This window comes from Hyperolius riggenbachi, chromosome 3 (genome assembly GCF_040937935.1).
Source record: "Hyperolius riggenbachi isolate aHypRig1 chromosome 3, aHypRig1.pri, whole genome shotgun sequence".
NCBI classification, from domain to species: Eukaryota; Metazoa; Chordata; class Amphibia; order Anura; family Hyperoliidae; genus Hyperolius; species Hyperolius riggenbachi.
In genome coordinates, this window is record NC_090648.1 from 388,335,345 (window position 1) to 388,361,644 (window position 26,300).

The window sequence follows — 26,300 nt, forward strand, 5'->3', positions numbered from 1 at the left end:
GTTTCGATAGCGGCCTTAAGCTTATCCAGAGTGTTGGGTTTTGCGTCTCTCAACTTTCTCTTCACAATATCCCACAGATTCTCTATAGGGTTCAGGTCAGGAGAGTTGGCAGGCCAATTGAGCACAGTAATACCATGGTCAGTAAACCATTTACCAGTGGTTTTGGCACTGTGAGCAGGTGCCAGGTCGTGCTGAAAAATGAAATCTTCATCTCCACAAAGCTTTTCAGCAGATGAAAGCATGAAGTGCTCCAAAATCTCCTGATAGCTAGCTGCATTGACCATGCCCTAGATAAAACACAGTGGACCAACACCAGCAGCTGACATGGAACCCCACACCATCACTGACTGTGGGTACTTGACACTGGACTTCAGGCATTTTGACATTTCCCTCTCCCCAGTCTTCCTCCAGACTCTGGCACCTTGATTTCCGAATGACATGTAAAAGTTGCTTTCATCCGAAAAAAAGTACTTTGGACCACTGAGCAACAGTCCAGTGCTGCTTCTCTGTAGCCCAGGTCAGGCACTTCTGCCGCTGTTTCTGGTTCAAAAGTGGGTTCATGCTTCCATCTGCTAAAAAGCTTTATGGAGATGAAGAGTTCATTTTTCAGCACGACCTGGCACCTGCTCACAGTGACAAAACCACTGGTAAATGGTTTACTGACCATGATATTACTGTGCTCAATTGGCCTGCCAACTCTCCTGACCTGAACCCCATAGAGAATCTGTGGGATATTGTGAAGAGAAAGTTGAGAGACGCAAGACCCAACACACTGGATGAGCTTAAGGCCGCTATCAAAGCATCCTGGGCCTCCATAACTCCTGAGCAGTACCACAGGCTGATTGCCTCCATGCCACGCCGCATTGAAGCAGTCATTTCTGCAAAAGGATTCCCGACCAAGTATTGAGTGCATAACATAACATAATTATTTGAAGGTTGACTTTTTTTGTTTTAAAAACACTTTTCTTTTATTGGTCGGATGAAATATGCTAATTTTTTGAGATAGGAATTTGGGGTTTTCATGAGCTGTATGCCAAAATCCTCAATATTAAAACAATAAAAGGCTTGAACTACTTCAGTTGTGTGTATTTGAATCTAAAATATATGAAAGTCTAATGTTTATCAGTACATTACAGAAAATAATGAACTTTATCACAATATGCTAATTTTTTTAAAAAGATCATGTATGTATGTATGTATATATATATATATATGCATACCATCACAATAGGAACATACGTTTAAACAAGAACTGTATTGTTCTTGTCTAAAATAGCCCATCAAAAGGAGGCCAACACTGTCCGCCACCAATGGACTTTTCAATCACCTAAAACTGACAAATCCCCTAAAAGTCAAGAGCGTCCGCAAACCAGCGGATTCACCACTCTCATCACCTAAGTCCAAGGAGCTGCACCTTAACCACTTGAGGACTGCAGTGTTAAACCCCCCTAAAGACCAGGCTCATTATTGCTAAATTGGCCACTGCAGCTTTAAGGCCAAGTTGCAGGGCCACACAGCACACGAGTGATTTCCCGATCTTTATGTAGTTAAAGTGAACCTGAACTCTAACACAGGACAGAATGAAAACCTAAAGAAATGCACCCTGTATGTATTTAGAGAGTTTAGTCTGTCTAAGTCCCTCTCATCTGTGTTGAATCACAAGTTGTAATTTGATCTCTCCCTTGTGTCAGATAAGCTCATTTGAAAGCACAGGATGTTAACAATATGTCTGCTTCCATGAAGGCAGGAAGTAGAAACAGTGCAGATTTAGTGCAGGATTTGTATCAACTGTAGCAAAAAAAAAAAATGTTCTTTAAAGGTTATGCTGTTACATATCTTTTAGAGCAGAGACGAAGTTCTGAGTTCAGGTCCGCTTCAAACAAAACAAAAGAGCAGTACGTGGCTAATAACAGAGCCCCTTCATACCTGACAACAGGCCAAACCAAGAGCCGCTGACCACGTCCACCTTCAGACTGTAAAGAACGCTGCCAGCCACGTGACACCAGGACCCAGGAAAAGCAGGCGGCCAGTCCGCAACTGGCCGACAACATCCACCTCAGCATACAGGACTTCCCAGCAGTATCTATAGAAGTGTCATCTAATGGAGATTAGATAAATTACAGTCAAAAACGAATTATACCAATCCATAAGGGCAGCATATAAGAAAGTGAATATGTCAGTGCTTCATTAATTTAACCCCTGAAGTTACATACAGGATAATAAGTCATATTCCCTATTTTGACCATTAGGCTCAAGTGTCCAATTTTTTTAATCCAGAAATTCTCTCTTCAACAGCTCCCTATGTCTGTCTCTCCCTCTATGTGGAACAGAGATCCCTTAAATAACTGTACTTTTAATTGGGACACATGGGACTTGATTCACTAAGACAAATAGCAGAGTTACATAGTTATTTTGGTTGAAAAAAGACATACGTCCATAGAGTTCAACCAGAGAACAAAGTACAACACCAGTCTGCTCCCTCACATATCACTGTTGATCCAGAGGAAGGCGAAAAACCCTTACAAGGCATGGTCCAATTAGCCCCAAAAGGGAAAAAATTCCTTCCCGACTCCAAATGGCAATCAGATAAAATCCCTGGATCAACATCATTGGGCATTGCCTAGTATTTGTAGCCATGGATGTCTTTCAACGCAAGGAAAGCATCTAAGCCCCCTTTAAATGCAGGTATAGAATTTGCCATAACTACTTCCTGTGGCAATGCATTCCACATCTTAATCACTCTTACTATAAAGAACCCTTTCCTAAATAAATGGCTAAAACGTTTTTCCTCCATGCGCAGATCATGTCCTCTAGTCCTTTGAGAAGGCCTAGGGACAAAAAGCTCATCCGCCAAGCTTTTATATTGCCCTCTGATGTATTTATACATGTTAATTAGATCCCCTCTAAGGCATCTTTTCTCTAGACTAAATAAACCGTTTATCTAACCTTTCTTGGTAAGCGAGACCTTCCATCCCACGTATCAATTTTGTTGCTCGTCTCTGCACCTGCTCTAAAACTGCAATATCTTTCCTGTAATGTGGTGCCCAGAACTGAATTCCATATTACAGGTGTGGCCTTACTAGAGAGTTAAACGGGCAATATTATGCTAACATCTCGAGTTTTTATTTCCCTTTTAATGCATCACAAAATGTTGTTCGCTTTAGCTGCAGCAACTTGGCATTGAGTACGATTATTTAACTTGTTGTCGATGAGTACTCCTAAGTCCTTCTCCTAGTTTGATGTCCCCAACTGTATCCCATTTATTTTGTATGGTGTTGGACCAATGGTAAGACCAAAATGCATGACTTTACATTTTTCAACATTGAATTTCATCTGCCATTTATGTGCCCATATAGCCATCCTATCCAGATCCTGTTGCAATATGTCCCTATCTTCCTGAGAGTTGATGATTCTGCACAATTTTGCATCATCTGCAAAAATAGCAACATTGCTTACTACTGAATCTGCTAGGTCATTAATAAATAAATTGAAGAGCACTGGACCCAGTACAGACCCCTGTGGGACCCTGCTAACAGTCACCCATTTTGAGTATGATCCATTGACCACAACTCTTTGTATTCTGTCCATTAGCCAGTTCCCTATCCAAGCATACAGACTCTTCCCCAGTCCTTGCATCCTCAACTTTTGCACAGACTTTTGTGTGGAACAGTGTCGAAGGCCTTTTCTAAGTTCAAGTATATCACATCTACAGCATTCCCTATATCCACATTAGCGTTCACTACCTCATAAAAGCTGAGCATGTTAGTCAAACAGGACCTGTCTTTAGTAAACCCATGTTGATGCAGAGAAATAAGATTGTTTTCTACTATGAAGTCATGTATAGTATCTCTAAGGCCCAGTGCACACCAAAACCGCTAGCAGATCCACAAAACGCTAGCGGTTTTGGGTGCGGATGACAGAGATTTGGGCCAGTGCACACCAAGCGGATTTGCATGCGATCCGCTGGCCGCATCCGCGTGGCTAATATAATAGAATGGGGTGGTGCACACCGGCGGGTTGAGGTTTTTAGCAAACCGCAAACGTGCATCAAGAGGCACATTTGCGGTTTGCTAAAAACCTCTAACCGCCGGTGTGCACCAGCCCATTCAATTACATTAGCCACGCGGATTTTCAGGCGGATGCGGCCAGCGGATCCGCCCGGTGTGCACTGGGCCTTAGTAATCCCTCAAATAGTTTGCATACAACTGATGTTAAGCTTACAGGTCTATAATTTCCTGGATCTGATTTTTTGCTCTTCTTAAATAATGGGAAAACGTGGGCTGTACGCCAATCCACTGGGACTCAGCCAGTTTAAAGAGAGTCACAAAAGATAAGATAAATGGGTTTATCTATAACTGAACTTAATTCCCTTAGGACCCGAGGATGCATGCCATCTGGGCCAGGTGCCTTGTCTATTTTTAATTTATTTAGTTGTGGCTTCACTTCTTTCTGCGTTTAGTATTTAATATTACAGTTGCAATAATGAGACTCTTCTGCATCTGTAATTTGCAACAGTGATGTTTCCCTTGTGAAGACAGAAGCAAAGAAAGCATTTAACCAGTTGCCGCCGCCCACAGCCGATGGGCGGCGGCAAGGACTGGGCCTAAACGACCGCAATACGCCCATCGGCGGTGGCGGCGGTGGGCGTAGTTATGCGGCGATCGCGTTATTCGTGCCACGATCAGCCTCCGGCGACAGGCTCCGCCCCCTCGCGCTGTAACCCGCCGGCCGTTCGGAAGCGCCGGCGGGTTACTAGCGTCCAGATCGCCGCATACAAAGTGTATAATGTGCTTTGTATTGTATGCAAAGCGTATTATACAGGATGCCTCCTGCCCTGGTGGTCCCAGTGACCAAGGGACCACCAGGGCAGGCTGCAGCCACCCTAGTCTGCACCCAAGCACACTGATCTGCCCCCCCGCCCCCTGATCGCCCACAGCACCCCTCAGACCCCCCCCTGTCCACCCCCCAGACCACTGTTTGCACCCGATCACCCCCCCCTAATCACCCATCAATCACTCCCTGTCACTATCTGTCAACGCTATTTTTTTTATTCCCTAAACTGCCCCCTGGGGACTCCTGATCACCCCCCCCCACCCCTCAGATTCTCCCCAGAGCCCCCCCCCCCCCTGTGTACTGTATGCATCTATCCCCCCTGTATTAACCCACTGATCACCTGTCAATCACCCCCTGTCACTGCCACCCATCATTCAGCCCCTAACCAGCCCCTTGCGGGCAATCTGATCACCCACCCACACCAACAGATCGCCCGCAGATCACCTCCCAAGTGCATTGTTTACATCTGTTCTCTCCTCTAAACACCCACTAATTACCCATCAATTACCACCTGTCACTGCTACCCATCAGATTAGACCCCTATCTGCCCCTAGGGCACCCAATCACCCGCCCACTCCCTCAGAACGCCCTCAGACCCCTGCCCTGATCACCTCGCCAGTGCATTGCTTGCATCTATTCCCCCCTCTTAATCACACCTTGAGACACCCATCAATCACCTCTCCCTGTCACCCCCTAGCACACCTACCCATCAGATCAGGCCCTAATTTGCCCCCTGTTGGCTCCTGATCACTCGGCCAAACCCTCAGATCCGCCTCAGACCCCCTTCCGATCACCTCCCCAGTGCATTGATTGCATCTATTTTCCTCTCTAACCACCCCCATCAATCACCTCTTGTCACCCCCCTAGCACTCCTATCCATCAGATCAGGCCCAATACAACCTGTGATCTAAGAGGCCACCCTGCTTATGACCAGTTCCACAAAATTCGCACCCTCATAGACCACCTGTCATTAAAATTTGCAGATGCTTTTACCCCTGAACAGTCATTTTGAGACATTTGGTTTCCAGACTACTCACGGTTTTGGGCCCGTAAAATGCCAGGGCAATATAGGAACCCCACAAGTGACCCCTTTTTAGAAAAGACACCCCAAGGTATTCTGTTGACGAGTTCATAGAAGATTTTATTTTTTGTGAAAAGTTAGCGGAAATTTATTTTTATTGTTTTTTTCACAAAGTGTCATTTTTCATTAACTTGTGACAAAAAATAAAATCTTCTATGAACTCACCATACACCTAACGGAATACCTTGGGATGTCTTCTTTCTAAAATGGGGTAACTTGTGGGGTTCCTATACTGCCCTGGCATTTTAGGGGCCCTAAACCGTGAGGAGTAGTCTAGAAAACAAATGCCTCAAAATGACCTGTGAATAGGACGTTGGGCCCCTTAGCGCACCTAGGCTGCAAAAAAGTGTCACACGTGGTATCGCTGTACTCAGGAGACGTTTTGGGGTGTATTTTTTACACATACCCATGCTGGGTGGGAGAAATCTCTGTAAATGGACAATTGTGTGTAAAAAAAAATCAAAAAATTGTCATTTACAGAAATATTTGACAAAAAATAAAATCTTCTATGAACTCACCATACCCCTAACGGAATACCTTGGGGTGTCTTCTTTCTAAAATGGGGTCATTTGTAGGGTTCCTATACTGCCCTGGCATTTTAGGGGCCCTAAACCGTGAGGAGTAGTCTTGGAACTAAATGTCGCAAAATGACCTGTGAAATCCTAAAGGTACTCATTGGACGTTGGGCCCCTTAGCGCAGTTAGGGTGCAAAAAAGTGCCACACATGTGGTATCGCCATACTCAGGAGAAGTAGTATAATGTGTTTTGGGGTGTATTTTTACACATACCCATGCTGAGTGGGAGAAATATCTGTAAATGGACAATTGTGTGTAAAAAAAAATCAAAAAAATTGTCATTTACAGAGATATTTCTCCCACCCAGCATGGGTATGTTTAAAAATACACCCCAAAACACATTATACTACTTTTCCTGAGTACGGCAATACCACGTGTGGCACTTTTTTGCAGCCTAACTGCGCTAAGGGGCCCAAAGTCCAATGAGCACCTTTAGGCTTTACGGGGGTGCTTACAATTAGGCACCACCCAAAATGCCAGGACAGTAAACACACCCCACAATTGACCCCATTTTGGAAAGTAGACACTTCAAGGTATTCAGAGAGGAGCATAGTGAGTCTGTGGCAGATTTCATTTTTTTTTTTTTTGTCGCAAGTTAGAAGAAATGGAAACTTTTTTTTTTGTGTCATTTTCCGCTAACTTGTGACAAAAAATAAAATCTATGAACTCACCATGCCTCTCAGTGAATACTTTGGGATGTTTTCTTTCCAAAATGGGGTCATTTGGGGGGTATTTATACTATCCTGGAATTTTAGCACCTCATAAAACATGACAGGTGGTCAGAAAAGTCAGAGATGCTTCAAAATGGGAAAATTCACTTTTGGCACCATATTGTAAACGCTATAACTTTTACCCACACCAATAAATATACACTGAATGGATTTTTTTTTTATCAGACATGTAGCACAATAAATTTGGACAAAAATGTATACAGAAATTTTACTTTATTTGAAAAATGTCAGCACAGAAAGTAAAAAAACAATCATTTTTTTGACAAAATTCATGTCTTTTTTGATTATAATAAAAACTAAAACTCACAGCAGCAATCAAATAGCACCAAAAGAAAGCTGTATTAGTGACAAGAAAAGGAGGTAAAATTCATTTAGGTGGTAGGTTGTATGACCGAGCAATAAACCGTGAAAGCTGCAGTGGTCTGAATGGAGAAAAAGGCTCAGGTCCTTAAGGGGCGAAAAGACTGTGGTCCTCAAGTGGTTAATAACTTTGCCTTACTTTGGTCCTCCACCATTGAATTCCCATCCTCATCCTTTAGGAGTCCAATACAGTCAACCTTTCTTTTTTTTTTTTTTTTTTTTTTAGAGTTGATGTACTTGTAAAACTTCTTTGGGTTAGGTTTGATATCCCTAGCAATTTGATTTTCAGCTTCAATCTTTGCCAGCCTAATTTCTTTTTTACAACTTTTATTGCACTCCTTATAATTGCTTAATGCAGCCTCGGTCCCCTGCTGTTGTAGGACCTTATAGGCATTCTTTTTCCCCTTCATTTTATCTCTAACCTTTCTATTCATCCATAGAGGCCTTTTTTTTTTATTCCTAGACATTTTGTTTCCATATGGGATATACATACTACAATATTGATTGAGAATAAGTTTAAAAGCTTGCCATTTCCCTTCAGTGTCCTCCCCTTCTAGTACATTATCCCAGTTCACCAAACTTGGTGCCTGCCTGAGTTGATCGATTGCTTTTCTTAAATTCATAGTTTTAGTGGTCCCGCTGCCCCGTGGCCTATCAGTCACCAGATCAAATGTTATCATGTTGTGATCACTATTTCCCAAATGTTCTTGAACCTGCACATTTGATACATTATCTGGTCTATTATAAATGATCAAATCCAGTAACGCATTCACAATAGTTGGTTCCGTTATCATTTGAGTCAAGTAATTGTCCTTTAGTGATGTCAGAAATCTGCTGCTTTTACCAGAATGGGTAGCCTCAATACTCCAGTCAATGTCGGGAAAGTTGAAGTCACCCATAACTATGACCTCATTTTTACTTTTTCAATCTGCTGTAGTAATTGCAGTTCTGCAGCTTCATGAATATGTGGTGGCCTGTAGCATACCCCAATAAGCAATTGGCAACCTTTATTTCCACCATGAATAATTACCCAAACGGACTCCACATCTTCACAATCTTCCTCCATCTCATCGTTCAGGACAGCTGTAAAAGAATTAACGGAGAGACAAACCCCTCCACCTTTTTCCCTGTTCTATCCTTCCTAAACACATTGTATCCCTCTAAATTCGCTATCCAGTCATGGCTTTCATCCATCCATGTCTCGGTTATTCCCACAATGTCATAGCCTTTGTCAATCAATATGAACTCTAGTTCGTCCATTTTATTTGCAAGGCTCCTAGCATTGGTTACCATGCACTTTGTTTTTACCACCACATTTTCCAATCTTGGTTACATAAAATAGGCTACTTGAAGTTTTACCAACCTCCTTTCTCTTTACTCTGTCCCCACCTCCCTCTCCACCCCCCATGATGTTAGGCTCCCACTGTATTTTTGCCTCATCTTGTCTACATATTGAGACTTCACCCTCCCACCTCCCCCCAGATCCTAGTTTAAAATATCCTCCCAACCGTGTAGCCATCTTCTCCCCCAATGCAGCTGCACCCTCCCCATTAGTGCAGCCCATCCCTGCTGTAGAACCTGTAGCCAACTGCAAAGTCTGCCCAGTTCTCCAGGAACCCAAACCCCTCCTTCCTACACCAATTTCTCAGCCACTTATTTAACTCCCTAAGCTCCCTCTGTCTCTCAGATATAGCACTTGACACTGGCAGTATTTCAGAAAACACCACCTTGGAGGTCCTTGCTTTAAGTTTATCTCCAAGCAGAGCCGGGACAAGGTCCTCCAGCACCCAAGGCTTAGACACCAAAGTGCGCCCCTCCATCCCTCCCACCTCAGCTGTCACATACTGATTGCTATTAGACTAAGAGGTGCCACAGGGCCCACAACCTCCCCAACACCTTAATATCTAGTTATCTGGCGTGCAGTCACTGCCATGTATCCCATTTTCTTATTTATGTCTGCTTCAAACACAATTAGGAATGACAGCTGAATGAATTGTGCGCCCCCTCCTACACTGCGCCCTGAGGCTGGAGCCTCTCCAGCCTATGCCTCGGCCCGGCCCTGTCTCCAAGTACCTGAAAATCATTTTTGAGGACCTTCCATCTCCCACTAACGTTGTCATTGGTGCCAATGTGTACCATGACAGCTGGGTTTTCCCCAGCACCACACAATAATCTGTAAATTCTTTCCACTACATGCCGAACCCGAGCACCCGGGAGACAACAGACTGTACAGCATTTACAGTTTCTTCGACAGATTACCTATCTGTGTGCCCTAATAATTGAATCCCCTACCACCAGTATCTGTCTAGCCTTAGCTGCACTCCTATTCCCTTTCCCGTTGCAGCAGTCTGCCCCTTGGTTGCTAAGGGACACATCCTGCTGCAGCATTGCTTCTCCAGAATCATCCTCCCCAATAATTACGCAAACAAGCATACTTATTAGAGAGGGACAACTCGGGACTAGCCTCCCTGCCACTTTTCCCCCTAACCTTTCGAACTGTGACCCAACTAGCGGCTACCTCTGCTTCTTACTCCGGCTGTACTCCAACCACCTCATCTTCACCGGTTTCCTCCAGTGTCTGGATCGTGAGATCCAAGCTCTTCTCCATGTCAGTGTTGCGAGATGCTTATTTAGCTCTGTGACTTTAGCCTCTAAATGAGCAACACACACACATCCCGGGCAACAGTAAACACCCTCAATCTGCTGATCAAGACATGCATACATGTTGCAGAATGTACACTGTACTGCATTCTCCAACATGATGACTATTGTGTGGGGAAAAATTACTTAAAGTAAACTGCAGTGGTAAAAGATGAAACGGGAGAGTGAGTGAAGCGGGGGTGGAGTCCTCAACTTAAAGACTACACCACAACGTGCCTAGCACATTCTAACTAATGCAAAAAAACGCAATATTGTTTGAAGGGCAATTTTTTTTTATTTTTTAGTCCTTACCTGCTGCTTAAAGTACTGCGTCTCCCTTTGTGCCTGTGTTCTAACGCCTGTTTTAAACGTCTATGCCACTTGTGTCGAAGCCACTTAGTGAGCAAGCCACAGACTGAGCAAGCTCAAGTACTGAGTCCTAAAGCTATTCAAATACCTCCTGTTACAGCTAATCTTTCCCCCTAGCTAATTGTCTGTCTGCTAAGCAAACTGGAGGGAAAAGAAAAACAATATATGTTTAAAAAGTGACACTTGCTGCTCTAGATATCAGATGAACCGCAATACACAATCCACCAGATATCACAACAGCAAAACACAATTTACAAAAGCAATGTATTATAATCAGTGCTCACAGTTCCCAGCAGTGAAGTGAAATCAGCCCTCCACCAGAGTAAGCATGCCTTATCAAAGTTAGCACGCCTTATCAAAGTTAACACGCCTTATCAAAGTAGCATAGCGAGCGCTACAAACCCGCAGGGGCTCAGGGCAGGATGAGTGGTGCTCTCGTCATTGCCAATTAGCAGACATAATAAGTTTGCTATGCTACTCTGATAAGGCGTGTTAACTTTGATAAGGTGTGCTATTTGTCTTAGTGAATCAAGCCCATGGTGTCTGCATTCAAAAAAAAGGCATAAAGCCAGTTTGTTCTTTGTTAGAATTCCTTATACTAGATTTATGAGATGATAACCTGTCTCTCAAGCTCTGTGTAGTTTTGCCTATGTCTCCTAACCCACATGCAGTGTTCTCCCCAGAATTTTTTTCCAGCCGGGTGGCATGAAAAAGTAGCTGGGTGGGGCACAATGGGGGAATGCATTTTTGCTTACAGCATAGGAGGAGGATGAGGAGGCGAGCCGATGACAGCCGTGTTCTCATCAAAATTAGCTGGGTGGAGCACCCGGCTAAAAATGCCTGGGGAGAACCCTGCACATGTGCATTTAATTAAGTATACATATTTCAATTCACAGATATATCTACCTCTAATGGCAAATTTAATAAAATAATGTCACCCTTCATAATACTATTTCATAATTGACAGTTTAGACAGGGATATGTTCCATTATTAAGGGGACGCTGTTTAATACTGTAGAACTGGAACCATTAGAATTTCTAACCATTTTGTCTCTCAGAGAGGGAGCTCTTCTGAGGGGCATTAAGGGTCCTTAGTGGAATTACTCTCAACCATCGGCAAACCCTCTCGCAATAGGTGCCAATGCCTTTGAACAACCCCACTAATTTTATCAGATAGTACATTAGAGGTAGTAACAAGGAATCTGTTTGTTGACCTCCTTAAGGGGCCCATACACTTAACGATTCTCCCGCCGATGTACAGCAAATTCGATCACTGTGATCGAATCTGCTGTGAAGTCGTTGCACAAACGCTGACAGAATGATCGATTTCCGTCCAAAATCAATCGTTCCCATCGAGCCGTCCGTGCGGAAGATTTAAATCGAACCCCGGCGAGTCGGGAGTGCGTCGATAGCTGTGTTCGAATGCCCAACCACCAACGCAATACAGCGGCAATACATTACCTGCTCCGGCCGGCGCGAGTCCCCGCTGGGTTCCGGACCGGCTGGCTTCACTTCCTGCCCCGGGAGGAAGTTTAAACAGTAGAGCGCCCTCTACTGTTTAAACTCCCCCGGACAGAAAGAAGTGAAGCCAGCCGGTCCGGAACCCAACGGAGAAGGAGACAGCGGGGGCTCGTGCTGGCCAAGCAGGTAATGTATGCGGCGGAAGGAGGGGGGGTGCAGCAGCAGCACCACCACAGATTGTGAATCGATTTCAGCATGAAACCGATTACAATCTGTTTGCAGTAAAGGCAGCCATACGATCCCTCTCTGATCAGATTCGATTAGAGAGGGACCTATCTGTTGGTCGATCTGATGGCAAATCGACCAGTGTATGGCCACTTATAGTATGGCCTCTGTTCCTTTTGTCAAAGCTGTGCCTCCTTTCTGTCAACAATATGTTTTAAAACCTTTCACAGGCAAACGATACTCAAGATAGCCCTTAGCTAGAAATCAACATTTCATCTCCTTCTCAACCCTCCTAAACTGACACATTGGAATATTATTTTTTCTGTATGTGGAAAATGAAAATTGAAAAAGTGCAATATTGAATTTCTTTAAGTTGGTTTTATATAAAGATCTGGTTCTTACCGGCCATTAATTTTTTCTGCCAGCGTGTCAAAAACAATTAACCTTTTGTACATCACTATGTATTGTTAATACTATCTCAGGACACATCTTGTGTAAATCTTCAACAAAGTACTAGAGTAGTGGTGGTGTTCGAATCTGAGTTTCCTTATTCAGAAACCTGTACTATTCCGGCCAAAGCACAGTGGATACAGTTCTGTGACACTCTCCACAAGTAACTGCTTTGGACGGAATAGTATGGGTTTCCGAATAAGGAAACTCAGATTCGAACAACACCACTACTCCAGTACTTTGTTGAACCACGTCAGGCTTCATGTAACTCCAATGCTTGCTCCTTCTGGCTTGAAAGGAGGAAGCATCAGAGTCACATGAAGCACGAAGTGGAACGCGGCTCTGTGACTCTCTCCACAAGTAATGGTGCTGAAGTGCTGTGGATGGCATTATTCAGTTTTGTGAATAAGGAAATCCAGATTTGACCAACAGCACTACGGTGGAGCATACACTCCATAGACTTATGTTTACACTGCGACCAGTACGGCGTACGGGTGATAAAACCGCGTGCTGCATGTTATTTCTATGGAAATATTTGTATTGCAAATGCACCAGGGTGCCATTGGAATATACAGGGAGTGCAGAATTATTAGGCAAATTAGTATTTTGACCACATCATCCTCTTTATGCATGTTGTCTTACTCCAAGCCATATAGGCTCGAAAGCCTACTACCAATTAAGCATATTAGGTGATGTGCATCTCTGTAATGAGAAGGGATGTGGTCTAATGACATCAACACCCTATATCAGGTGTGCATAATTATTAGGCAACTTCCTTTCCTTTGGCAAAATGGGTCAAAAGAAGAACTTGACAGGCTCAGAAAAGTAAAAAATAGTGAGATATCTTGCAGAGGGATGCAGCACTCTTAAAATTGCAAAGCTTTCATTCAAAATAGTCAACAGGGTCGCAAGAAGCGTGTGGAAAAACCAAGGCGCAAAATAACTGCCCATGAACTGAAAAAAGTCAAGCGTGCAGCTGCCAAGATGCCACTTGCCACCAGTTTGGCCATATTTCAGAGCTGCAACATCACTGGAGTGCCCAAAACCACAAGGTGTGCAATACTCGTAGATGAGGCCGGATTCGATACCTGCTCGTCCCCGCGCCGCTTATCTTCCGCTCGATTCCCTGCCATTGTCCCCTCGACCTGTCGGATCTTATCAATCGAGCCGCATCAGCGGCTCGATTGATAAGCCACATTGCCGCCTCATCTACGCGTGTAGATGAGGCTTAAAACACACTGCCTTTATATATTTTATCGTATACTACCCCTCCTCTTGTTTTCCCCCCATTCCCTTCAGATTGTAAGCTCGCAAGGGCAGGGCTCTCTCCCCCTTTTGTTTCTTGGAAATCATTATACATTTTATTCATCATGTTATTTTTATCACTGTCATTACCACTTCTGTATTTTGTATTCTGTATGCTGTATAATTTTTTGTATTTTGTCACGAATTATGTATCTTGAATATTAGTGTACACCATTGTCTGTATTATGTACCCCATGTTTGTTTCTTACTTTGTACAGCGCCACGGAATATGTTGACGCTTTATAAATCAATAATAATAATAATACTCAGAGACATGGCCAAGGTAAGAAAGGCTGAAAGATGACCACCACTGAACAAGACACACAAGCTGAAACGTCAAGACTGGGCCAAGAAATATCTCAAGACTGATTTTTCTAAGGTTTTATGGACTGATGAAATGAGAGTGAGTCTTGATGGGCCAGATGGATGGGCCCGTGGCTGGATTGGTAAAGGGCAGAGAGCTCCAGTCCGACTCACGACGCCAGCAAGGTGGAGGTGGAGTACTGGTTTGGGCTGGTATCATCAAAGATGAGCTTGTGGGGCCTTTTCGGGTTGAGGATGGAGTCAAGCTCAACTCCCAGTCCTGCTGCCAGTTTCTGGAAGACACCTTCTTCAAGCAATATTGGGTTTAGGATAGGCACACCATACCAAGATGTATTGGGTGCTCAGCCTTGATGTAGAAGCAACATCAGTCCAGTGCAGGCAATTCAAGGTCGGCTGGCACACCAAAGTCAATTTTCAAACGATTTATTGAATGCACAGCATGACAATTGTTTCGGGGCCAAGCAAGGTCCCCTTCATCAGATAAGTGCAGACATATCAGTGATACAAAGTCCCAGCACATATATATACACCCAACTATGATCAATCACCAGGCATCATTGAGAGAAAAGAGAACCTTCCCCCTAATTACCATACCCAAGCCAACTCATGCAAATATATTGCATACACATTATAATAAAGTTTAATACATATCATACCTGATCCATATGTTCACTTCTTATGTACTAGTATATTCCCATCAAGGTGTCCAAAATCTGCAGCAGCTCCTATTATAGATGTTACAGACTGCATACCAACAGTCTGCAACTCTGACTTCCGCCCTTCAAGTAGTGGTACAGGAAGAAGTCTGCATCCTTCAAGAAAAACTTGATTTTCATGCAGGACAATGCTCTATCACATGCGTCCAAGTACTCCACAGCGTGGCTGGCAAGAAATGGTATAAAAGAAGAAAAATTAATGACATGGCCTCCTTGTTCACCAGATCTGAACCCCATTGAGAACCTGTGGTCCATCATAAACTGTGAGATTTACATGAGGGAAAACAGTACACCTCTCTGAACAGTGTCTGGGAGGCTGTGGTTGCTGCTGCACGCAATGTTGATGGTGAACAGATCAAAACACTGACAGAATCCATGGATGGCAGACTTTTGAGTGTCCTTGCAAAGAAAGGTGGCTATATTGGTCACTGATTTGTTTTTGTTTTGTTTTTGAATGTCAGAAATGTATGTTTGTGAATTTTGAGATGTTATATTGGTTTCACTGGTAAAAATAAATAATTGAAATGGGTATATATTTGTTTTTTGTTAAGTTGCCTAATAATTATGCACAGTAATAGTCACCTGCACACACAGATATCCCCCTAAAATAGCTAAAACTAAAAACTACTTTCAAAAATATTCAGCTTTGATATTGAGTTTTTTGGGTTCATTGAGAACATGGTGGTTGTTCAATAATATAATTATTCCTCAAAAATACAACTTGCCTAATAATTCTGCACTCCCTGTAATTGTGTTGCAATGCGACTATATTGTCCATTGCACTGTAACGCAACAGATGTAGTAGGAGAGGACCCTAAGTTGGACAATGCAGATCTAGGAATCTGGTATAATCACACCCATGGAATGATCAGCCATTGGGGATATCATTTCGGCTGAATAGCAGGGATAACTGATTTTGTGTTTCGGTGAGCAAAAGAAAAAGGTGGGGGGATGATGGTTTTGGGGCTAATTTGTCCTGCTTGGAGTTACAGTTTAGAAATAATGAAGGAAATGTAAAAAATACAAAGAGAAATATGACAAGTGTATGTGTATTCATTTCTTATAAATTCTCTCCCCACTCTGCCATAGAAACAATTAAATTGCGGACACAGAAACGAAGAAGAGAACAACTTCCAATTGATGGCTTTTCTGAAGATACAGCAGGACTTAATGATCAGCTTGTTGACACTACAGAATCAGCTGTTAGTAAAGATCAAGAAGAAAAAGTAAACGATTTTTACTCCAAACAAAATGAGCCTTGTTCCATCCCAGAGACCTATGGTGCTGAGCAAGGTGTATGTTTTGTGTTACCAAGCACAGACAGCGTTCTTCAGCCTGTGAAAGAACGGAAAAGAGTCAGAATAGCAGACGACCTAAAAAGCACAGAAGGTTTAAATGAAAATGATTGCACCTTAACCACTTCTGCCAGGTCAGTGTCTCCCACGGTTCCTGAACAGAGTCAGCAAAAAATATCTAGATCTTTCATCATTTGCTTCATGAACTATACTTTCTGCCTCTTCTTTATTTTCTTAAGCTTTGCTTGTTCTTTATTTCCCACCTCCTACCTTAGAAGGTTTAATTTTTTTGGTCTTTTTAAAAAGCTTTCAATTTTAAATTTTAACAAAAAATAACACTTTGTGTGTGTATATGTATATGTGTGTGTGTGTGTGTGTGTGTATATGTATGTGTGTGTATGTGTATATATATATATATATATATATATATATATATATATATATATTTATACACACACACATATATATACAATATACACACAGAATAAGTACTAAGGCGTTCACAATAGACTCAAAATATGTCAATTATTCATATAATATCAGCTAGCAAAACAATTAGTACAGATGTGTTAAACCAGGGGTCCCCAAACTTTTTCGGTCAAGGGCCGGGTCAACATACTTCGGACTCCTGGGGGGCTGGAACATACATAAAATGATGTTGAAAAACATTGCATTGAATCTAGGTCTTAATTCGGGGGGAATCAATTGCCCGAAGGAGAACTCCCAGCAGCAGCCATTCAGTCATACTGCGCCTGAAAAACGTCTGTGCACCAGACAGTGAAGCATACCCAGGTGACAACCTGCCGTCCAGTTGGAGTGCAGTGTCACCTGATGCAGAATTGAATTGGAAGCCAACAAATTACTTTCTACAGTATGTGGATGGGTGGTACCAGCACTGCTATTCTATATGTGGGCCACTGATATTTAAAGGTGCAGTGGGCCACATCTATAAGTTATACATTTTGTGTTTGGGGGCCAGTGAAAAAGCCTTGGTGGGGCCGCATTCAGTCCGCTGGCCTTAGTTTGATGACTACTGTGTTAAATGCTCATAGACGTCCATAAATTATGCTTCAGTGGGTAACTTGACAGGACAAAAGTCCCCCCCCCCCCCCCCCCCTTTGTTTCCCAACTCACCAGATCTGTCAGCCGACATGGGCCGAAATTTGCATCAAGGTATAGGCCATCCCTCTGGCTCTCAGCTGGGCACCCTTGAACCTGGTATATTGAACATGGATATTCCCCTTTAAAACCGCACCTCCAAGGTAAAAACACTATCATCGCGTAAGTGTGTAAAAGAAAGTATTTTATTAAAAAAAAAGTAGAAGATTAAAAACAGGATTGCACATAGATATCCACCGCAGGGGTATGCAGGCTGGCTCTCTGGTCCCGACAGGATACCACCAGATAGGTGCGTGTGCAGCCCGGGCTATAGGTGATAAACACCCGCTGCTCACTCCCCTCTATGATCATTGAACGTCGCTACCGCTGGCATACCGCGGCTCAATTCAATCGGATTTCCGCATGTCACAATGACGTCACCGCGTCCGGTGACATCAGCACGCACTACATTACTTTGTGGCTCCTCCCTACGCATTTCAATGCCTTAGCAACTCCTCAGGGGCTACGGAGCCACAGGAGTAACGTCTATTGCGTAGAAGCCTTCACGCCCCTTTACAGAAGCTGGCCACACAGGCCAGGGTGGATTAAAAATTCAGTTTACACAATTAGGCATCGTACTATCTATCAGTTAGAAGTCTTCATGGATACAGAAGCATTATTTTATTCATGTTAGCACCGGGTCAGATATCTTAGCTTGGGCCACATACACACATCAGACCATAGTCTTTTGAAAATGAAAGATCACAGACCAATTTTACCCCCTTCCATGTAGTATGAGAGCCATACCTTCACAGTCTTTTCTATGGAGCTGAACTCCCCATCAGAAAAAAATCTTTGCAAGATGCTGCACACACAGGTGCTGTACAGACACAAAAGATCAGTATCTGCAAAAGATCTGTTCCTGCCAAAGATCCGTTCCTGCCAAAGATCCGTTCCTGAAAATTGCTTTAATAGTCTGAGATCTGCAGATCATCATACACACCTTGTTTAACTGACATTCATCTGCAGATCAGACAATCATCTGCAGATCTGAAAATCCATCCTGGTGGATCTGATCTGCAGATGAATGTCTGTTAAACAAGGTGTGCATGATGATCTGCAGATCTCATAGACTATGAATGCAATTTGCAGGGACGGATCTTTGGCAGGAACAGATCTTTTGCAGATACTGATCTTTTGAATGTCCACAGCATCTTTGTGTGCAGCATCTTGCAAAGATTTCTGTCTGATGGGGAGTTCAGCTCCATAGAATAGACTGTGTAGGTATGGCTCTCATACTACGTGGAAAGGGGTAAAATTGGTCTGTGATCTTTCATTTTCCAAAGACTATGGTCTGATGTGTGTATGAGCCTTTAGACTTCCTTATACACCAGACCCTGCTCAATAGGGCTCCCCCTATAGTCTGAAGGCTGCCCACACACTTCCAATCTAGAAAGTTGGCAATTCAATTTACCTATCAACATCCCATTCTGCTGATACAGAAATCTCTACGCGATATATGAATATATGCCTCAAGTGAGGAAATTAAACTTAATAAAAAATTAAATAACAATTAAACTAGGACTAAAATGAATAGTTAATGCAAACACAATGATCTCAATAATGAGCCTATTTGGCTCTATAGCTCATGTCACACTGCAATAGTCCTACCACAGTGACCTACTGACTAACAGTACAGGTCCTTCTAAAAAAAATTAGCATATTGTGATAAAGTTCATTATTTTCTGTAATGTGCTGATAAATATTAGACTTTCATATATTTTAGATTCATTACACACAACTGAAGTAGTTCAAGCCTTTTATTGTTTTAATATTGATGATTTTGGCATACAGCTCATGAAAACCCCAAATTCCTATCTCAAAAAATTAGCATATTTCATCCGACCATTAAAAGAAAAGTGTTTTTAAAACAAAAAAAGTCAACCTTCAAATAATTATGTTCAGTTATGCACTCAATACTTGGTCGGGAATCCTTTTGAAGAAAATACTGCTTCAATGCGGCGTGGCATGGAGGCAATCAGCCTGTGGCACTGCTCAGGCGTTATGGAGGCCCAGAATGCTTCGATAGTGGCCTTAAGCTTATCCAGAGTGTTGGGTCTTGCGTCTCAACTTTCTCTTCAAAATATCTTACAGATTCTCTATGGGGTTCAGGTCAGGAGAGTTGGCAGGCCAATGGAGAACAGTAATACCATGTTCAGTAAACCTGAAGTGAGCATGAAGTGCTCCAAAATCTCCTGATAGCTAGCTGCATTGACCCTGCCCTTGATAAAACACAGTGGACCAACACCAGCAGCTGACATGGCACCCCAGACCATCACTGACTGTGGGTACTCGACACTGGACTTCAGGCATTTTGGCATTTCCCTCTCCCCAGTCTTCCTCCAGATTATGGCACCTTGATTTCTGAATGACATGTAAAAGTTGCTTTCATCCGAAAAAAGTACTTTGGACCACTGAGCAACATTCCAGTGCTGCTTCTCTGTAGCCTAGGTCAGGCGCTTCTGCCGCTGTTTCTGGTTCAAAAGTGGGTTCATGCTTCCATCTGCTGAAAAGCTTTATGGAGATGAAGATTTCATTTTTCAGCACGACCTGGCACCTGCTCACAGTGCTAAAACCACTGGTAAATGGTTTACTGACCATGGTATTACTGTGCTCAATTGGCCTGCCAACTCTCCTGACCTGAACCCCATAGAGAATCTGTGGGATATTGTGAAGAGAAAGTTGAGAGACGCAAGACCCAACACTCTGGATGAGCTTAAGGCCACTATCGAAGCATCCTAGGCCTCCATAACACCTGAGCAGTGCCACAGGCTGATTGCCTCTATGCCACGCCGCATTGAAGCGGTCATTTCTGCAAAAGGATTCCCAACCAAGTATTGAGTGCATAACTGAACATAATTATTTGATGGTTGACATTTTTGTTTTAAAAACACTTTTCTTTTATTGGTCGGATGAAATATGCTAATTTTTTGAGATAGGAAATTTGGGTTTTCATGAGCTGTATGCCAAAATCATCAATATTAAAACAATAAAAGGCTTGAACTACTTCAGTTGTGTGTAATGCATCTAAAATATATGAAAGTCTAATGTTTATCAGTACATTACAGAAAATAATGAACTTTATCACAATATGCAAATTTTTTGAGAAGCTCCTGTATATACAGTCAGCAGGAGATGCATAGATTGTTTTGTAAATATAAATAAATGTAATACAGTTATCATCCTGTTTCAAAACATCCTGCTTTCACTGATGGTTAACACAGTACAATGCTTTGCTGCTAAAAGAAAAAAAAAAGTCAGGAAAGAGTTAAACTGTAGTGCAAAGAATGTTGCTGTCAATCCCTTGCAAAAAAAAACAAACAAACCATAAATGTAACAGGTCTGAGGTCTTTAACAGCACTGACCGGCAATAAAAACTATCTGACATAAGTCAGGGGGAGAGGAGAGCTGCTAATTCCTGTCCATGAATATGTGTATGAAGAAACTAATCCAAACGCAAAAGATCTGCTAATTGAGCCCATATATTTTTCTTCTCACAGCAGCTTATATATCCCCGCTCATCATACAGAGGACAGGATGATCAGGTAACAGCAGATGCTAACTGTTATCAGACACATTCTGAGAGATGCAGGGTTCTCTGTAATTCTGGCAGACCAGAGCAAAGCAGGATAGATGATTTACTTTGTCATGTGACCTCTTATCTCTCCAAGTCCTGCGCCCTGCTGATTTTTTATTGCCCTAGGCCTTTGTGTCCTTCCCAGAAATCAGGCCCTGTGCAGAAGCTCTCACTGATGACCAATATTTTAAAAGCTGAAGTGGAAATTTATTGCAGAGTGAGTAAACCTTAAATGACAGAAGGAAGAACGGTGCTGAAAAGACAGGTTGCCAGTTCCATCACATTATTTCCTAGTGTAGGAGTAGGTGTAGATGGTAAACCTCAATTCCTCAATGCAGTTGAAGCACTGTCATATAGCCATCTTTTAGTGACCTAGGACAGTGAGGGAATAAGATTGTGGATGTGCACAAGTTTGTGGGAGCTGTGTAGATGTTAAATAATCTAGATAAGAGATGCAGATGGGTCATTTCAGGTGTGCTTTAAGCAGATGTCTTAGCATGTGTTAATGCACAATTTTTTGCATTGTAAGGAGAGAAAAAAATTAAGAACAAATGAGAAAATGCACAACTAGTATAATCAGCCGTAGGCACTTTGCTTTCCACTCAGGGCCCGTTTCCACTCTCGCGGAAACGGCCGCGAATCCGCAGAGTTTCCCCGCAGGCAAATCGCGCGGGGAAACTCTGCCATAGGGGACAACGGCGCCGCCGGCCGAATCGCTTGCAGTAGCGATTCGGCCGGAAACCCCCACAGAATTCGCGGCGGAGGCTGCGATTCCCATAGCCGTGCATGGCACGGCTGATGGGAATCGCCTGCGATCCCGCCCACCCGCTCAGTGCCGGCGTGCGTCTACGAGACGCACGCCGCACTAGTGGAAACGAGCACATAAGATCATGTGAATGAGCAGGAAAATTAGTCCTCAGTCTGCTTCCCCTTGTTGTACTGTAATCAATTAGACTGTAATCAATTAGACTGTAATCAATGGCCACATTAACAACACTGTTGTTCAGTCAAACCTTATTGAGTTAAAGTTCCATTCTTTTTATCAATCATATATAGAGGATCCGACACTGTGGCATCCAAATAAAAGAGCTGTATTTTCAGAGCTCATACATTAAAATTGCAGTATATTGCACATACCCCTTCTCTTGACTAGGCTGTGGGAGCAGTAGCCCACCTAATGACCATTTTGCTTGGATTAGCGTCTTCAGAGGCTATGTATCCTTATAAGTGTACATGAAAAAAGGGTGCCAGGTTTGCCGGTAGTGAAATGTCACTAAAATTAGTGATATTCTACTACTAAATTTCCATAGTAGAATATCGGTACATAATACCGATCTATTCTACTATGGAAATTTAGTAGTAGAATATCACTAATTTAGTGACATTTCACTACCGGCAAACCTGGCACCCTTTTTTCATGTACACTTATAAGGATACATAGCCTCTGAAGACGCTAATCCAAGCAAAATGGTACTATTGCTAAACCTAACCCTACTGTCACACAGAACCCTTCCTCTACCAATGGCTAACCCTAAGACCTCCTCCCCCCCGGTGGTGCCCAAAAATAAATCCCGCTCCTTAATTTCAGATATGTAATGCCGCAATATAGTTATTCGCAAGCCATTTTTCCCGCAAGCCTGTGCAGAAAAAATGTCCCCTCTTGCTGGTAATCGGGCGTCCAAATTTACGTTCATAGCTGCATATGTCAACTTTGCAGAAGAAGGGGGGAAGTAAGCAGAGGGATTTAGGGTTAGGCGCCACTGGGGGCGGTAGGTTTAGGCACCACTGGGGGGGGTTCTTGGGGTAAGGCTTTGTGGAAGCTGCGATTTGCAGAAAAAATTGGCCGCCCTGAGGAACCCGCTAATGGCTGCTGCCAAGCGCCCAAATTTCCCCCTAATGCCGCTAAATGCAGCTTTTATCATAAGCGCCTATGGCCTTTACCGTAAAGGCTCCTGCTGCCTTTTTTTTTTGCTTCGGCTTTATAATCCTCTTTATACGTACATACTTGAACTTCTTGGATCCTGCTACTGGGTGTTTTAATCAGATGTGTCACTGTAGCGCCCGTTGCTGTTCCTAACGTTTTCATCCTTTTTATACTGCCAGTCTGCAGACAACATGAACCTGATATAAAGACAGAATTTGATGCATACGCTAGCTATATTTTAAAATATATATATTTGTGTGTGTGTGTGTATATATATATATATATATATATATTTACATTCTGAGGTTTAGTTAATGAAGGTGTAATAGGTTTAGTTATCTGATATTGATTGTGATGACATTTTTAATAGCGGTTTTGAATTAGCATAACTGTTTGTCTGTAGGTCAGCTGGTGAAGGATCAAGCCCTGAAATCAAAAACTCTGAACAGAAAGACTTGAGAAAGTGTGAGAAAAAGTCAAGTCAACGGGTTCACCCAGTTCTACATGTTTCTTCAAAGCCTGGAACAGTAGCACAATGTCCACAGCAATAACACTTTTCCTCCATGGATACAGAATTATATTTGCAGTGTAAAGATTTTAATGTTATTTGTTTTGTCCTTATTTTTGTTAAGGTATGTATAGAATAAGTAAATTCTTTGAAGTAACACCAAAGCAAGTGTAAAAAAAAAAGTAATATATATGGAGAGGGAAGACTGTGGATCTCAAAGAGTTTTCCCAGTCCTCTCTTGGTGTCCGCTTTCCATTACTGGCAACCCTATTTTAAGTTATTCGACAGACTGGTCAAATACTCCTTCTGGGATCTTAGGTAGGCTGGGCGGGTCTGTACTGTGAATGAACGCACTCTGAATTTGGGGACACGAGTGCTTCTAAAGGCTCCAGGAGTCCGCAAATTTGAATGGGGGACAGCACTGGAACGAGGACACCAAAAGAGGACCGGAAAGGTTTATGAGATCTGGAGCCTTCCCTTTCCATAGGTGAGTTGATCAAATAATTTGAAAAATTTAACTCATATACCTTTAAAGTATGATCGAGTTTTCTGAAAATGAAGAAAAAAATCGAAAAAAAAAAAAAAACATTTTTCTGATTCTCTTCTCCTGACAGATATATAGATAAAAAACAGTGTTTTATGCAATCAATCATTTTTATTGATGGCAATGAAAATTGATTGATTTGTTTGAATTGTGTATTTCCACCTTTAGATTAAATTGTTGTTGGCTATAGAAGGTGGGGGGAAGAGGGATTTTAGTATTCATAGTAATACTCAAGTATGTTTTATTTTCTGAGTGCATTATCTCTAGAGTCTGTGTGGAGGAGACACCTGACTGCAGATATTTAATCAAATAACTAGTTATTTTTGAGTAAGAGTACATATATACACACACACAATTTTGATTGGTCAATTTTACCACCTTTATCTAGTAGAGAAAAACAAAAGTTTGCTTTCCTAAAACAGAAAGAATTTGCGATAATTCAGGTTGGAGTGAGCTCGAGATGTCTCCCAGGCACCACTGCTGAATATATGCAAATTAATATATTCAGCAGTGGTGCCTGGGAGACATCTCGAGCTCACTCCAACCTGAATTATCGCAAATTCTTTCTGTTTTAGGAAAGCAAACTTTTGTTTTTCTTAACATCTTAGTAAGGGGGCTTTTAGGACCATTGTAGTCCCTTACACACTCCAATGAGTTCTGGGTCACCATGAGCTTGCTGGTTAGTCTGTTTATCTAGTACAAGAGCCAACAGATTTTGAATTTTATAAACAGCTTGTGTAGCTAAGGCTAAGCTCTCATACTACTGGGAGGTGGTAAAATTGGCCAATTAAAATTAGATTTGTGTATGAATCCTTAGTACTCTACCAACTGTGAAAATTCTCCCAACAAGATTCTCAACCAGATCCTGATTTGGCTAAGATTAAAAGGTCTATAGTTGGTGTGTTTATAGTAGGAATTCAATCCAAATGTTCTATTCAGTAGGCCTGAACGATTTTAGGAAAAAATTGAATTGAGCGACTTCTGTCTGAAATTGCGATTTCGATTCGATGCACGGTTTCCTTCCAATCAAGCTTTGTTCCCCCTCTTTGCCTAGTTGTTCCCTCCTGTCTCTCTTTGTGCCCCCTTTGCCTCTTTATGCCTCCTCTGGGTCTCTCTCTTGCCCCCTTTGTGTCTCTGTGCCCGCTCTTTCTCTCTGTGTCTCTCTGTGCCTCCACTGTCCCCCAAGCTGCATCAGTTCTGGACATAGCTTCTAATGCACGGAATACTTCCTGTATGTCATGTGACATACAGGAACCCGGAGTTTTGCCAAGCAAACTTCTTCAAACTTCCCCCATGTGAAAATGACGTGATTGTGATAATTGCCGCTTTGACGATTCCGAAATTGTGATCTTGGTGATCACGATTTCGATTTAAATTCGATTTATATTTCAGGCCTACTATTCAGCCTCCAGTGTTAACTCCTTACCCAGTGGGTCTTTGTCCTTGCTTTTCTTCCCTCTACATAGAAAAGAGCAGATTGCTAGGCTGAATTAAAGCCCCTGCATAAACTAATCCAGAATTGGTTGAGAGAAGAGGAGGCAGCTCGTTATGGATACAGTATCTAACATATTAGTAGCAGAAGGGTATTGTACCGTGTTAGCCATCAGTAAAAGCAAAACGTTTTAAAGCAGGATGATATAATTTATCGGCTAACTAAAAAGAATAAGAATAAGCGAGCTTTCGGCCTTGCAGCCTTCGTCGGGCTTACGTCCTGTTTGTTTGCAGGCTGATGGTACAGACACAGACAGCTATATACATGCAACATCAAAAGGGAAAACAGTTTTTTTTTTTTCAAGCATAAATACATGTTAACAACTTCTCACCCCATTTAGATTTTCTGTTTCACTTAAGGCATCTTAATGACATGTATTTATGCTTGAAAAAAAACCTGTTTTCCCTTTTGATGTTGCATGTATATAGCTGTCTGTACCATCAGCCTGCAAACAGGATGTAAGTCCGTCGACGGCTGCAAGGCCTAAAGCTTGCTTATTCTTATTCTTTTTAGTTAGCCAATAAATGGTATCATCCTGATTTAAAACTTCTTGCTTCTATCTAACATATAGGTACTTCTTAAGATCACAAAGAAAATATTGAAGCTGGCACTGCTGATAGCTGCTTTAATTCAACACTTCCAATTACACTGCATATACAACTATAGCTGTGTCCAAAAAGGAAGTTGCACATACCAGTAGGTGAGGAGGGTATCAAATGGCACTGAAGCCTT

General features: G+C 42.4%; 1 protein-coding gene and 1 long non-coding RNA gene across 5 annotated transcripts in view; one reads left to right on the top strand and one right to left on the bottom strand.

Annotated features, from left to right (window-relative positions):
- Nucleotides 1–10,186, bottom strand: part of LOC137564073 (uncharacterized) — a 30,001-nt gene extending 19,815 nt beyond the window's left edge. Inside the window, exons 1-2 of the long non-coding RNA XR_011030507.1 lie at nt 10,099–10,186; nt 1,927–2,098 (exon numbers count right to left, since the gene is read on the bottom strand). This is a non-coding gene — a long non-coding RNA (uncharacterized lncRNA). The remainder of the gene's footprint in view (nt 1–1,926; nt 2,099–10,098) is intronic.
- Nucleotides 1–24,485, top strand: part of SPDL1 (spindle apparatus coiled-coil protein 1) — a 348,087-nt gene extending 323,602 nt beyond the window's left edge. For 3 of the 4 annotated variants that reach the window (XM_068277409.1, XM_068277407.1, XM_068277406.1), the window contains 3 exons: nt 16,160–16,499; nt 21,024–21,068; nt 23,428–24,485. In XM_068277409.1, the coding sequence (XP_068133510.1) occupies nt 16,160–16,499; nt 21,024–21,068; nt 23,428–23,575 (533 nt within the window). In that variant the 3' untranslated portion in view covers nt 23,576–24,485. The remainder of the gene's footprint in view (nt 1–16,159; nt 16,500–21,023; nt 21,069–23,427) is intronic. The other variant, XM_068277410.1, reaches the window with a different exon arrangement.
- Nucleotides 24,486–26,300: the final 1,815 nt, after the last annotated feature.